The 15,468-nt window shown below is 52.8% G+C and overlaps 1 protein-coding gene across 2 annotated transcripts in view; it reads right to left on the minus strand.

The window, feature by feature from the left end:
- Nucleotides 1–11,696: 11,696 nt before the first annotated feature.
- ELF4 (E74 like ETS transcription factor 4) overlaps nucleotides 11,697–15,468 on the minus strand; it is a 66,320-nt gene continuing 62,548 nt past the window's right edge. For both annotated transcript variants that reach the window (XM_043973660.1, XM_043973659.1), the window contains exons 8-9: nucleotides 14,979–15,308; nucleotides 11,697–13,163 (exon numbers count right to left, since the gene is read on the minus strand). In XM_043973660.1, coding sequence (XP_043829595.1) covers nucleotides 12,485–13,163; nucleotides 14,979–15,308 — 1,009 coding nt within the window. In that variant the 3' untranslated portion in view covers nucleotides 11,697–12,484. The remainder of the gene's footprint in view (nucleotides 13,164–14,978; nucleotides 15,309–15,468) is intronic.

Consider the following 15,468-nt stretch of genomic DNA (forward strand, 5'->3'; position numbering starts at 1 on the left):
TGGGGAGGCATTTTCTGTCCTAGCCCAGAAAGCTCACCCAAAGTTGTGTCTCCTCCTGCTGCCCCAATCACCCTTTCCCTGCGCCTTCTGGGGGTTCTTGGCCAGCCCCGGAGAGGGACAACCACCGTCTGTGCTAAGGTTCTAAGCCAAAAGTGGCTCGGTTTCTGCCCAGCTCTCTTTGCTGCAGTTCCCCCAGGGCTTGGTTTCCCAGCCCTGAGTCCCGAGGTGGGGCTGGGGTGGGGGAGGCTAATTAGGGTCTGAGCAGGAGCCAGGCCCTCTCACCTCTTACTGTTGTCATAGATCCATTGGTCCCTCCTTCCGGGATTCTAGGGATTGTAGCTCCTCCTGCGCTGGGAGAGGTCAAAAAGGGTTGAGCCTGCCCTCTCTGACCGTCAGATTCCTCTAAAACATTCCTCGCCCCCAGTAAACCAAACTCTAGGACGTCACTCCAGGAAAGGCTTTCACAACGATTTATTCATTAGAAAGAGAACCCCAAAGGTGTCAGGGTTGCTATGACTGTATCACTCCACACCTCTGGGCCTCAGTTTCCTTCTCTGTAAAAAGGGGGCGTTAGCTCAGATGGCCTCTGATGACCCCTCCGACCCTAGGATAGATACCCAACTCCCTTATTTTTACGGGGGAGGAAGGTGAGGCCCGAAGAAGGGAAGTAATGCCTAATAAAGATTGCTGTCCAGGTCTTTCCTGCACAGCGAGCTAATCCATTTCAATAAAATGAACTTTTTTAAAAGGCACCGGCTCAGCCTCTATACAAAGACATGGAGATAGGAGATGAAAGGGCAAGTTCAGGCAACAGTGAGACCAGTTTTGAGAGCAGAGTGTGCAAGGGGGAGTGCTGGCCCAAGCCAGGCCAGGGAGGCTGGAGCCAGCTGAGGGCTTCGAACCGTCAGGCAAAGATGGTAAAAAACGCGGACCCTCCTGCCCTCTGAGGGGCGAGCCCAGCAACAAAGAGCTTTGCAGACAGCTGGGGAGTTCGGGCTACATTTTCCACAACAGCTGGAGAGCCAGACTACTTTCAAGTAATCCTGCGGTGGGCGAGGGGACTCAACAGGGTTGAAAATAAACCCCCACGGGGGCGGCTAGGTGGCGCAGTGGATGGAGCACCGGCCCTGGATTCAGGAGTACCTGAGTTCAGATCCGGCCTCAGACACTTGACACTTACCGGCTGTGTGACCCTGGGCAAGTCACTTGACCCCCATTGCCCCGCAAAAAAAAAAGAAAGAAAATAAACCCCCAGACCCACGCGGCTCCTCGAAACTCAACAATCGGCGAACTTATTAAGTACCTACTGTATGTTGTGAGCTCTGCTGGGCAACCGGAGAGAGGCAGACTAGATGAGATCGGATATAGGAGAGAAACAAGGCACGAAATTGATAGAAACCGGGGCGATAAGCAGTATTCCGTGGTAAAGGGGGGCGGGGAGACGAGGAGCTGCCGTTTGCTTAGGTTTGGGAGGGAATCTAAGGAATGAGACACTGATGTAAGAAAAAGAATGCGGGGGGAGGGTTATAGTCAGATGGCAGGACGAAGGAGGGGAGTGGGTCGAGACTGGCGACAAGGCGGGTGAGCCAGATCGGAGCCGACCTTGAGTGCCAGGCTGAAGGGTTTGCATTTTAAGGAAGAGACAATAGTGAGCCACTGCAGAACTTGGGTGCTGAGGCAGGTTATGCGTCAGGAAGATGAGTATTTCACACCTCCATATAGAAGGCTGGACTGGCCCGGCAGGAGGACTTGTCACTAAGGGACTGCTGAGATAGTCTAGGCAGGTAGTAATAAAGCTGCTGGCGGTGAGACGAGAGAGGAAGGGGGAGGGATGCGAGAGGTGTTGCAAGGCTGCAATTGACAGGATGGATAGGAGAGGTGAGGAAGATGGGAGAGGAATAATGTCGAGATGGCAAACCTTGGGAACACACAGCAATCTCCTAAACAGAAAGAGTGCAGTGGAGATTGTGGGATCTGGATTCAGAAAAACCTGGGGTCAACCCGCAGCTGGGACGCTTCCCGGCTGTGTGACCTTGGCCAAGTCACACAACTTCTGTTTCCCCAGCCGTAGTTACTAATGCCGAGGGCAGTCGCAAGGCTCCAGTGAAACAAGCGTTTCGTAAATTTTGGAGCGCTATAAAAAATGCTAACTATCGTTATTAAATCGTGAAGCCATTTGGAGGAGGTTTATCCATTCATAAATGCCTTCTGTGCAGAGAATTGTCCTGAGTGCTAGGGGCAGTTGCTAATTCTAGCGGCTCCATATTCTCCAGGGCTTTGGTGTTTACGAAGCACGCTTCTGCACACAACCCTACATAGCTCCCTGCTATTGAGAGGAAAAGGCGTATACGAGAAGGACCCGGATCCCCAGAAATGGAAAGAAATGCAAAAGAGAGGGGCAGGAAAAGGGGGGCGTGGAATTTGGGGAGGAAGAGATCCGTTGGGGGAGGGATGGGGCAGGAAAGGCTTCTGGTAGGAGGCAGCTCTGCGCCAGGGCCTTGAAGGGCAAAGGCTGGGAGGTAGGAGACGATGATGAACATATGAAATGATGAGAACAGCTGGGAGTCCAGCGGAGCTGGAACCCAAGAGAACAAGGAGGGGCTCAGCCCAAGATAAGCCTGAACCGGAAGGGGGAAGCTTGGTATGGGAGGACGTCAAATGCCAGAATTAGTTGCTGATGGAGTTACTGAAATTCGTGGCCCACAGACAGAACGTGCGGCCCTAGGTCCCGGTTCGCTAGGCGATGGAGCATCGGGCAGGGGGAAGACTAGGACGGAGAGGCGGGCGGACCGACTGAGGGAGGATGGGTCAGTTTGCCAGGAAGGCGAGGACTTAGTTCCGTTTGGGACTCGGGGCTGGGTTCGAGATGCCTCGCAGACATCCAATGGGAAATGGCCAATAGGAAGCTGGTGATGCGGGACTAGAGCTCAGCAGATACGGGGGCTGGAGCTACGGATTTGGGAGTCGGCTGCCTGAAGAAATAATTGGACCCAAGGGAGCAGATGAGATCAGATGAGATCAGAAGCCGAGGGGGAAGGAGAGGGCGAGCCGGAGCCTGGGGGACACCCACGCTTAGGGGGCGGGGCGGGGATGGATGACGATGAAGGGGGCGGGGCGATCGGGGGCGGGGCCTTCTCTACCGCCCCCCGCCTCCAGGCCTGGGACTGCGCGGGCGCGTGCCCGGGGGTAGGGGCCAGGCCTCCCCCCCATCTACCCCCAAGGCTGAGTCCCCAGCTGCCCGGCCCGGGAGCCGCCTGCAGGAGACTGGCCTAGGCCCAGCATCTCCAGGCGATCGGTACCGGTAGAGACCTCGGGGCCCTGAGAAGACAGAGGGCAGAAGCGCTGGTTTGAGAGCCGGGCCGGGAGGCGCGCGCCCGGAAGCTTGGGCGGCAGCCACGTGCTCAGCCGCAGACGGGAGGGGGAGGGGGGGGAGGGGGAGGGCCAATCAGCGAAGCGGCCCGCCGAGGGGTGAATTCCCTGTTAGAGAGACCTGCTCGGAGAGAGAGGAGGGGAGTTTCCCGGCCTTCTAGACCTTCACTCTCGAGCCGGAAAGGACCTCGGAGGCCAACTCCCTCTAATTTACAAAGAAGGACACTGAGGCCCAGGGAGGGGAAGGGACTTGTGCAAGGTCACACAGTAAGTGTCAGGGGTAGCATTTATACCTGAGCCCTCTGACTCCAGAGCCTGTACTCTGCACAGTAACATGCTAACCCCCCCCCCCCAAGTTTTCCGTCTCTGTCTCTGTCTCTCCCGGCTTCTTCCCTGACACGTACAAACAAGCTCAGGCCCCCCTCTTTTTTCAACTTCGTTTTGATTCTGCCACCCCACAAAGATGCACCCTCTGTCTCTTCTCCCTATCGCTGGCAAGCTGGCTTCCCACCCCGACTTTCAACTGGAAAGTCAGGAGAATGAACTGAAATCTGGAGCCCTGAGTTCGAAATCCCAACTCATTCTGTATGACCTTAGACAAGGCCAGGTGCCTCCTGTCTCTGAGTATCTTTTTTGTTTTTTCCAATTCAATAAACCTTTATTAAGCGCTGTGCTGAGGCACCATCTATAAAACTAGCCGATTGATTCTGGACTGGAGGAGAAAGGAGCTCAGGACTTGGGCTGGGGGGCTGCGGCGAGGGAAGGAATGGGCTGAGGGAGAGGGATCCAGACTTGTTTGGTGCTGCCTTCAAGTATCGGATATTAGGATCTGGGTTGGGTTGTTTGTTTTCTGCTTGTCCACTGAGAGCAAGAAATGACTTGATTCAAGGAAACTCGTCTTAACCAGGAGAGCTGCCCCAAAGTGGAATAGGGAGGGAGGGAGTGGGTCCCTTTCGTTGGGGATTCACTGGTCAAGTATGGATGGGGGACTGATTCTTTTTTTTCCCAGACCTATTCACTGCATTGGCAATGTGTTTCCAAAGTCTTATCCAGCTTTGGATTCTGTGATCTTTTAAAGTCTCAAGCACATAGAGACCTGGATGCTGCTCTCCCTCTCTTACCTTCCCTAGCACTGCCCTCTCCTGGTTGACCTCTCACCTGTCTGACCCTCCTCAATCTCTTTTGATGGCTTGTCAATCCCTTCACCCCCCCCCACACACCTCTAAGTGTGGGTGCCTCCCAAAGCTCTATCCTGAGCCACCTCCTCTCCATACAACTCTCTCTGGGTGATCTCATAGGCTCCCACCGGTTCAATTATCTCGATGAAAATGACTCCCAAATCCATATAGCCAGACTTGATCTCTTTCCTAAATTCCAATCCATATAGCAACAAGCTCTTGCCCGGCTACCTCCACCTGGATATCCCACCAAGCGTCTCAAAAGCAACGTGTCACAAAAGGAACTCCCACTCTTCATCCCCAAATGGACAACTCCAAACTTCTGGGTTGAGGGTGCCACCATTCTCCACCATTCTCCCTCAGAGTCATTCAAGCTAAGCATGTTCCAGTCATGGTAGACTCCTCCTCCTTTCTCTCTGTCTCTATGTCTCTGTCTCTGTCTCTCTGGAGGCTGTGCCAGTCATGGAGCACCCTAGATGTTGAAAGGAGCTCCACGCTTTTCTGCTCTCCCACTAAATAGCTTCTGACTACAGGTAGATATTTTCGTTCTCCTCTCTGACATCTGCCTGAATCAACCTGCCAAATGGAAAAGTGAGCATCTGTCATCTCCACTGCAGAACCCTCTGCTAACGTGCTGGTCAGCAAGCAGAACAGGAAAGGCATAGCTAAGGCTTCGGGGCCAGTCTCAGACAATGGAGGAGAGATGCAGACAAAGTTAGCCCCATGTTCCCCACTCGTGCCCTGGCTATAGCCTGGGCCTGAGCCTGAGGTGGGGGAAGCAGGGGGAGCCCTGGCAGGAAGACAGCCCTGGTATGGGCTGTGGACCAGTGGGGCATCTCCCAGTCAGAGCAGCAGCTAGGAGGATGCTGGGTAGTAAAGGGAACCAGGCCTCAGCCAAGGGCCAGGGAGGAGTCTGGGAAATCTGGAGTTTTAAGAAAGTGGGGGGAGCTAGGACTCGGCAGGGAGGGCAAAGGGATCAGGGAGGCTTCGATTGGGGAAAGACCAACAGCAGCAGTGACTGAATCTTCTCTAGCATTTTAAGGTATTCCAGGTGCTTTCCCCTCAAGAGGGACAGAGGATGATGATGATCATTCATTCCCATTTTATAGATGAGGTCCTTGAGCCTCAGAGAGGGGAAGGGACTCACCCAGGGTCACTCAGTGAGAAAATAGCAAAGTCAGGACTCAAACTTGTTACCAAAATCCCTTGAAACTTCTTGGAACCCCTCTGGCTTCCAACCCAAGTACCTTCTTACAATTGCTGCCCAAATAATCTTCCTCAGTCATGTTGTTCCCCTTCTCAAAAACCTTCAGGGGCCCCCTGTTGTCACAAACTTTTCAGCTTGGCATTTGAGGCTTTCTACAATCTGGCTTTGAACTACCTTTCATTCCTTAGTACACATTTCTCCCTTTCCCACACTCTAAAGTCTAGCCAAATTAGGTGCCCAGCCATCCTCCAATCTGGTCCTGTTCTCTCCCACCTTCGTGAATTCACACAGCCTGTCCCCCAAGCCTAGAGAGCTCTTCTTAATTATCTCAGCCTGTGGAAATGCTTCCCTCCCTTCCAGGTTCAAGCTTCAATGACACTGTCTGCAGAAGGCCACCCTGATTCCACCCAGCTAGAAGGACTCCAATTTTCCTTTGTAGGAATCTCTCTCCTTTCACCCTCCCATGTATCCTACTTATTTGTGTGTCTTAACTAATTTCCACTCTTCCTTCCCATGAAACTTTCTCACAGCCCCTTTATACCTCACAGTCTTAGCAAGGTGCCAAGGCACAGAAAAATCAAATGACTTACCCAAGATCTCATACCTAGTTAAGCATTAAGGATGGAACCAGAGCCCAGTCCCTCCAGTGGTTCCTGATCTCCTCTAGGTTCCAATACAAACTCATCTGTTTTGGGTTAAAAGCCCTTCAACCACTTGCCTCCAACCTACCTTATCAGACTTCTATTTCTCTCCTTTATTGAACTTCAGCTTTCCCAAGGTAGACTGATCATCACCACCGTAGTTCTCTTCCTCCTCCTCCCCGATTTCTCCAATAGCTGCAGTTGCTCCCTCTTCCCTTATGGGTATTTTCCATATTTTATTCATTAGTGTATGTGCTGTATCTCCCCCCCACACACACACACACACTCACCCCTCTGCTCTTTTTTTTTTTTTGGTGAGGCAATTGGGGTTAAGTGACTTGCCCAGGGTCACACAACTAGTAAGTGTTAAGTGTCTGAGGCCGGATTTGAACTCAGGTCCTCCTGACTCCAGGGCCAGTGCTCTATCCACTGTGCCACCTGGCTGCCCCCACCCCTCTACTCTTATGTAAGTTCCTGGGTGCCTGGAACATAGTAAGCCCTTGATAAATGTTCACTGAATTTGAAGAGAATCATAAAGTGTCAGCTGGGAGAGGGCCTTCGATACCATTTAGTCCAACCCATACTCCTACAGTGGAGGGAAACTGAGGCCCAGAAAAAGAGTGAGAAACTTTAAGCCCACAATGTTAGAGGTGGAACGGACCCTAGAGAGATCCTAGCTCAGAGTAGGAACGTGACTTACAATCATAATGGAAGGGTGCTCAGAGGTTATTCAGCCCAACACCCAAATTTGACAGAGGAGGAAACTGAGGCCTCCAAAGTTCAGCCAGGCATCTAGATCTGGAAAAGGCCCTCAGAAGCCATCTTGTCCAAACCGTTCACTTTACAGAGGAGTCAAATGGGGCCCAGCGGGGAGAAGGTGACTGACTTAAGGCCACACCTTGTCAGAGGCTGGGGGTGGGGGGAGGGACTAGAACCCCGATCTCTTGCTTTACCAGTTCAGAATTTTGAGAAGCGGATACCTTGATTGTTCCTACTGTGGCCACAGAAAGTGGCCCAAGGCAGAGGTGTGGGGTGTGGGGGGTAGGATCGTTTAGGGACCCCTGAGGCGTCAGTCGAAAGGGGGAGGCAGGGAGGGCGGGAGGCCTCCTTCCACTCCCAGAGCCTGAATCAGGAACTGGACCCACCCTGGCCACGCCCCGATCTGTTCCCTGAGCCCAGCCCATCATCTGCCTGACAGCGCCACCTGCTGCATGGCCGCCTTCATGGCAAACAGGGAGGGCTGGCCTCTTTCCAGCGTCAGCCTTCCCGGGCCGGCCTCCATCACACACATCACCAGAAACCCAAGATCCGGGCTAACCTACTCCTTTCTCGAAGCACTCCGCTCCCCCCGCCATTTCTATCCAGGGGGCAATCAGCATCATCCAATGCCTTGGCTTGGGGAGTCAGGTCCACCCACCTGGATTATAAACCCTGCTGACACTCCCTAGCTGGAACCTTGGACCAGTCCCTTCACTAGATCTTCAGTTGCCCCATCTGTAAAATGAGAGAGGTGGGGAGGGATGAAGTAAATGATCTCTGAAAGTGATCTTTCAGGGCTGATGTTTCCACAGAATCATGGACTGCTAGGGAGGTGGAAGGCAGCTTCAGTATTCTCTGATCCTAGGGCCTCCCTGGCTGACTTTCACGACTATCTTCTGTGACACAAACCACCAGCCCACGAGTACCAACTGGTATCACCTGGGAAGGCCCAGAGAGCCAGGCCCTAACGGGACAAGATCCAGAACAGAGAGTATCTGGGAAGGGCTGGGCTGGGAGGGGCTGGGAGGGCAGCTCTGGGTTCTAGGTTAGAAACAGCAGGCCTTAGCTTGAGATAATATCAGCCCTACGGCCCCAAACCTTCACTACCAGGTGACAGGGCTGTGAAAGACAATCTAGGGGACAGCCATGCCAAAGGGCCTGAACAGAGGGACCCAGGGACCCTATTCCCAGTTCTTTGGCCTTCTCTGTCCCCCTGAAAGGCTGAGAGACTAGTAAAAAAGTTGCTGAGGGCAAAAGGAAAGGAGGGCAGTGGGTGGGCAGGTCCTAACCAAGTCCCAATTCTGGCAGTTGGGGGAGAGGGAGACCCTCCCCCCACCCACCAAACCCATTCAAATCAACATCTTTAATTTTTTTAAACTTTTATTGATGCCTTTTGTTTTTACATCCTAGTCATTTGCCCATATACCACCCCCACCCCTATCCCCACCCCGCAAGCCTTCCCTTGTAACAATGAAAACAGTTAAGCAAAACCAAGCGACACAGCAACCACGTCTGACAGCGTATGCAATATTCTGCACCCGTAGTCCCCCACCTCTCCAAGGAAAGGGGGGATACATGCGTTTCCTCATCTTCTCCAGGAGGGTGCAGATGGGTCACTACAATCACACATGCAGCTTTAGTGTTCTTCTCGTTTACAGAATTGCAGTCATTGTGTATTTTCTGGTTCTGCTTACAATTCGATTTGATTTCCAAAGAAGATTTAGAGCTAGCTGGAAGGGAGCTTAAAGACCATTTCATTTTACAGAGGGGAAACTGAGGTGCAAAGAGGGGATAGGAGTGACTGCCCAAGGCCTCAAGATCTGACATTTACATTGAGTTGGGGAAGCCCAGGCCTGGCCTACACGTCCAACTGGAAGGGAACATGGGTGCGATTGGCTAATGGCCAATAACAAAGTCATTTCTCCGTAACATGGGGTGTTGGGTGGGGAGGGAGTGTTGTGCTTAGATTCTGTCCGGCTCTAATTCTTAGAAAGCCTCATATTGCTGCTTTTCTCCAACCTTCCTTCAATGCTTCAAATTCTGCTCCATTCCGATGATGCTTGACTTAATGTCCCCCAGTGCCTTTAGATTGATCCTCCTATGCTCCCATCTTGAGGTCCTTGACTCCTTTCACTGGTCACCTTTGGCCCGCCTATGATGCAGGGCTCAGACCCAAATCCCCGATTCCAGCTCTGACCTGGCCGGGCCACAGTGGAGTGGGAGGGTCTTTCCCTAAGCCTAGATACTTGGTTTCTCTTAGCTTCTCTTAACAGATCGTGGGAGCCTCATTGACCACCATGTTCCAGGGCTGACTCATCTCTAGATCTCGGTTCACTCACCCTGCATCACTTTCAGACAACTAGCTAACCAAACCTCCCTCATCTAGTACCTGGAAGCCAAGTCTCATGCTTTAAAGTAGACTCAACCCATCCATGGAACTGTCAAAATCTTCTTCATCTAAGGTATTATCTGAGTCCACAACAAAAACCAATTCCTTTATCCAAATCACTGCTAAGGATATTGGGATGGGACCGGCACAGATCCCTGCAATAGGGAGGGAAGGGTTCTCCACAATGAAAAAAAGAGGGCAGCCTCTAAGCCTATCTCGGTCACAGGCCAAGTCTGGATGCCTTTCTTGGGCCCTGGGCACAAACACACTCAATTTAGCCACTGGAGACCTTCTAGCTGGGCCTGTTCATCCTGAGGGGCTTCACATAAGATAGGCCTGCTCTCCTTATCTTGGAATGCTCTCACTCCTTTTTTTTTTTTTTTTAGTGAGGCAGTTGGGGTTAAGTGACTTGCCCAGGGTCACACAGCTAGTAAGTGTTAAGTGACTGAGGCCGGATTTGAACTCAGGTCCTCCTGAATCCAGGGCTGGTGCTCTATCCACTGAGCTACCTAGCTGCCCTTACTCTCACTCCTTCTTTAAAATTTCTCACTTCTTTTAAAACTCCACTCCGATGCAAAGACAGCCTTTACTAACTCCCTCTGTTGTTAGTCTCTCCCTCTACCTCCTCAAATGACCATCTATACATTGTACATAGTTTTGAACTTAGATTTGAACATATTCGCTCCCCATCTCCTCAGTAACCCCTCCAACAGAGGGATTATCTTTTGTCTTTGTCCCTGGCACATCACAGTACCTGGCACACAGTAGACACTTGATAAGGACTGGCAGGATGGACTGACTGGCTGAGCACTCAGACACTAGGGGGGGACACCTGGATTCCAGTGGACAGTGTAGACCGGCTCTAGGGCCCCTCCCCCACCCCGGGGCTGTCACCACCCAGTGACCAATCAGGGAGGGGGCCTGAGAGGCCTGTGCTGGGAGTCCTCAGGATCTGGGTTCAAAGTCCCAGTTTCAGCCTCAGTGACTCGGAGGGAGGGGACGGGACTGGCTGGTCTCTAAGATCCCTCCCAGCCCTAAATCTTTTGATTCTCTGGCTAGAGCTATGCAGGCTGCAAGGGTGTGGGCATTTCCATGGGCAGCCCGGGGCAGGGCCTGCCTCCTCTGGAAGCAGATGGGAAAATGACTACATCCCATGATTCCACTGGCTTCGCTTCAGAGGTTCCTTAGCCCCAGGAAGTCAGTCCTGGGGCGGCTCCAGTGGGACTCCCTACCTTCCTTCTCCCACCTCCTCCCCTCCCATCCCTCCTCCAGGAGCACTTACAAGTGGTGGTGGGAGGGGGATGGCTGCTGGGAGACTGGGCCAAGAAGAGGCGCTTTTTTGACCCGGAAAGGCAAACTCTTCGGGGGGACCCAAAGGACACATACAATCAAGAAGGGGCTATGGGGAACGAGCACAGAGCTGTTCAAGGGACCTGGGCCCAGAGAGCCGGAGTCCTGACCACCCTTCTTCAACCTGTCACAGGCAGGTTTTGGTCAAGTCCAAGGCTATCCTCTCCCACAGGGGAGACCACGAACAGCGATGATTGCCAGAAAAATCGTCCTGGCTTAAGATCTAAGTAGCTTCCCAAAAGGCTGGGAAGGAATTCCTGAATGACGGACCCAGAATGGGAAATTCAGATGCTTGGGGACATTCCTGGCCCGTGAGGCCCCTGGGGCCCTGCAGAGGAGCCCCCCTCACCCAGGTGTCCTAACTGTCATTTCTAGAACCCTTTCGGAAGCTTCCCGAGGGCTCTCCTTACAACACCTCTGCGAGGTAGGTAGTGTAAGTATTATTTTCCCCATTTTACTGAGGCCCAGAAAAGGGCAGTGACTGGCCCAGGATCACAGAGGAAGTGGTAGAGCCGGGATTCGAATCCCAAATCCAGGGCTTCTGCCCCTAAGCCATGCTGGTTTCTACAAAGTTGAGCACCTAAGTGCATGCATGTGGGCGGGCACACAGATACACAAGCACACACGGACAAAGCTCCCAAGCTGCCCCTGGGGACCCATATTACTCAGGGGGCATCCCTCAGTGCAGGGAATGGCAATGAAGAAGGTTACTCAGTGGCAAGCCAGTTCAATTCCCTAGTGACTGGCCCTATGGTGGGCCGGGCCGGACGCCCTTCACTCCCCCCCTTCCCTCCCCCCCCCCAAGGAGCTCACAGTCTAGTTAGGGCAATGGAAACAGCACCCAGAAATTAGCACTGCCCAGCCTAAGTGGGGGCTTTTGTGGGCACCGACCTCCTCCAGGATACGGAGCCACCTCTCCACCCACCAGCTCGGGGTCATTTTTCTCTGAAGGTGCATATCTCTGGATGCCCCTGAAGCCCAGGGCTTGGCTCCAGGGATGCCCAACTAATTATGGTCAAAAATGGCAAAGGGCTGGTGACAGGTTTCCTTGACTTCTTGCTGGCATTTGTTGGAGAGGGCCTTAAGAGATTAATTATCTAGTCCAACCCCTCATTTTACAGATAAGGAAACTGAGGCTCAGTAAGGTGAAGGGACTTGCCCAAGATCACAGAGTTGGGGAGTGGCAGAGCTGAGATCCAAACCCACGGAATGTGGCTCGAAATCCAGGCCTTTTCCACTGCTCCTTGCTGCTTCTAGGCAGGCCCTGGTTGGCACAACTGGACGGGCCTCTCCCAGATGCAGCAAGGTTAGAGGCCAGGTTCTTTAACACAGAGGGTCCCAGGGGGGCTTGGGCATAAACGATAAGGCTGATGGTGGAGAGCTCCCCCCACCCCATGCTTGGTGGTGCCCTTGCCTTCTCTGCCAGGCTCCCCCAGGCTCGCTAAAGCAAGCACCAAGGAGAGGGGGAGAGGAAGGTTCCATTCAAGATGGCAGCCATAAGAGATTCACCTAGAGATGGCCCTGGCACTTGACTGGTATGTGGAGCTCCAGCGAGGAGTCCATCTCCAAAGAGGGCCAGAGATTCCTCTCTTTAGAGTTCCCCTTCTCCCCTACCTCCTTCAGCTCCAGTCCTGGGCTCCTGGAAAGGGCCCAGGCCCCCAGCCAGCACCACTCCCGATTGGGTCAGATTGGGCTCAGCTACCAGCAGGGCCCCTGGGCTGGTGGCGAGTTCCAGTTCAGCCACGGGGGTCAGGCCCACAGAGGGGCAGCTGGCGGGGGGCTGGGGCAGCACCGGGATCCCTGGGGCTTCATGGGGCTGGGAGTTGCCCAGGAGCCCCTGCAGCTGAAGCTGCTGAGGCTGCCTCAGGGCCTCATCAGGCACGACACCCTGCAGGTAGGAAGGAGACCCGGGAAGTGCCTCCTTCACTCCTGGAGTCCTAATGATAGCAGCAACCAGGGTCCCCGGGGGCCTGGATGCAGGCCCAAGGGCTGCTGATGAGAGGCTGCTGAGGACAAACGGACGCCCTGCTGCGGCCGAGCCCTCTGGGAAGCTGGAGCCCAGAGGGAAGGCAGCCTGCAGGGTGACAATGTCCTTGAAGGCCGAGGCTGAAGGGACCCCCTGGAGGACAATTTGGGGTGAGGTGGCCGAGGTGGCCGAGGAGCCACTGGCCAGCACTGTGGCCAGTGGGATGGTCTGAAGGGTCAGAGCTCCCAGGCCTGAGCTGGCTCCCGCTGCAGACACTCCACCGTGGTTAGGAACCAAAGGTGTACTGAGGAGAAAGAAAACAGGCCAGGTGAGGCAAAACATACTACTTCCTTTACGACCTCCAAGCGTTTGCTTAACACATCCCCTCCGCCTAGAATGTCCTCCCTCCCTCCCTCTCTCCACCCATCCAATTACTACCTTCTTTTTTTGTTTGTTTATTTTGTTTATTTAATTTTTTTTTTACTACCTTCTTTTAAAGTGTAAGTAACTCCGATGTACCTTCTTCAGGAAGGTGATTCCGTTCTCTCTGTACCATTTTCATAGGGTCGTTTTTGTGTTTGTTTTTTTTGCCAGGCAATGGGGGTTAAGTGACTTGCCCAGGGTCACACAGCTAGTAAGTGTTAAGTCTCTGAGGCCGGATTTGAACTCAGGTACTCTTGACTCCAGGGCTGGTGCTCTATCCACTGCGCCACCTAGCTGCCCCATAGGGTCATTAATCAAGGATTGGAAGGCATTACATTATCACATATAGAAAGCTAGAAGAGACGCTAGAAGTCGTCCCGTCCAACTCTCTCATTGTATGGATGGGGAAACTGAGGCCCAGAAAAGGGAAATGACTTATTCAAGGTTATATAGGTAGATGGGATTTGAATACAGGTCCTCTGACTCCAGCACCAGGAGTCTTTCTACTTACTGCACTGCCTCTTCTTTGTTCTGCCCTTCTCATGCTTATATTACATTATATTACACTGTACTATACTGTATTACATTAAACTATATTATACTATACTATATTATTTTTTATTTTTTAATACTATATTATATTAATCATTTTCACTATAGTTCTCTGTGTATGGGTCTTAACCACCTACTAGAGTATCACCTACTTGAGGACAGGAACTAGGGCCTATCCAAACTTTGTACTACCCTCAGTGCCTAGCACTGGGTTCTGTACACAGCAGGTGCTTAATGGATGTTTGTTGAACAAAATTATCCAAGTTAGAGAAGCTATGTGTACCATGTAGAGCACATGGATCTCAGAGCCTGAAAGATCTGGGTTCAAGTCATTCTCCTGATACACACAGGCTTTGTGAAGCAGAGCCAGTCACCTCATCTCTCCTTCTCCTTCTCCTTCTCCTTCTCCTTCTCCTTCTCCTTCTTCTTTTTCTTTTTTCAGTGAGGCAATTGGGGTTAAGTGACTTGCCCAGGGTCACACAGCTAGTAAGTGTCAAGTGTCTGAGGCCAGATTTGAACTCAGGTACTCCTGACTCCAGGGCCGGTGCTCTATCCACTGTGCCACCTAGCTGCCCCTCACCTCATTTCTCAAAGCTCTGGGCAGCTCTCTAGGGACAGAGTTAAAATCCACCAAAGCAATGAGGCATCATAGTCTGGCCAGGGAAAATGAGAGCATCCTGAGGTGGAAGGCCCAGGTACCCAAGATCCAAAGACAGTGACCCTTCTCTGGCCAAAGGTCAAGGAGGCCTAACCCCCTCAGAGAAACCCTCAGAGCAAACCTCATGTGCTGGGGTTTGCCCAGGGTGAGGGAAAATGGCAGTGGCCTGGCCTTTGGGCCAGAGGTCTAGGTCAGGGGAGGGTTTCTCATCTCGGAGAGCCCAGGGTCCTGGGCCTGCCCTTGTTCTTGAAGTGGCAGGCTGTAGAACAATACTTTGGCCCCAATCCCAGCTGCCCTATCAATTAACTGTGTGACCTTGGACAAGTCACACTCTCTCTCTGTGTCTCAGTTTGTGGACGCTAACACCTGCCTCCCTGACATCACCAGGCTGTTTCCACAAGCAAATGAGATCACAGTTGTAAAAGCTCTCAGCAAGGAGATCTGAGTCACTTTCCTTCCTGCAGCGGGGAGCACCAAGCATCTTACCTGACTGTGTGAGCCAGGGTCCCCCGAGCCTCACCAGGAGGGGCTGTTACAGCAGCAGCTGAGCTCTCCTTGGCCATTGCTTGCAGGCTGAGTGCTGCCTGTGGGCCTTGTTGCAGAGCCTCCCTAGGAGGATCCTTCTTCTGCTGGGTGGAAGGCCGGGCTACAGCCTTAGAAGCAGCTCGGCGTGGAGGTGGGGTCTGTTGGAGTTCGGCACTGGCTTCATCACCCTCTTCATCTTCAATTATCACCAGGTCTTTGGGCATCTCCTTGAACTGGTACACCAGCCTCTGCCCTTCCACCTTGGAGAGGATGCCCCTCTGATAATAATACCTGGGGGTAACAGGGCACAGTTGGCAGGCAAGGAGAGAGAAACTGAGCCCCAAACCTCAGATGCCTGAGCTTCCCTGCCAGTGGTCAAGAAATCCCTTTACTGGCTCAGCTTCCAAAGACCTTGGAAATAATCATAGTCAGAACCCTAATTCCAAGGTCT

Source organism: Dromiciops gliroides, chromosome X (genome assembly GCF_019393635.1).
Source record: "Dromiciops gliroides isolate mDroGli1 chromosome X, mDroGli1.pri, whole genome shotgun sequence".
NCBI classification, from domain to species: domain Eukaryota; kingdom Metazoa; phylum Chordata; class Mammalia; order Microbiotheria; family Microbiotheriidae; genus Dromiciops; species Dromiciops gliroides.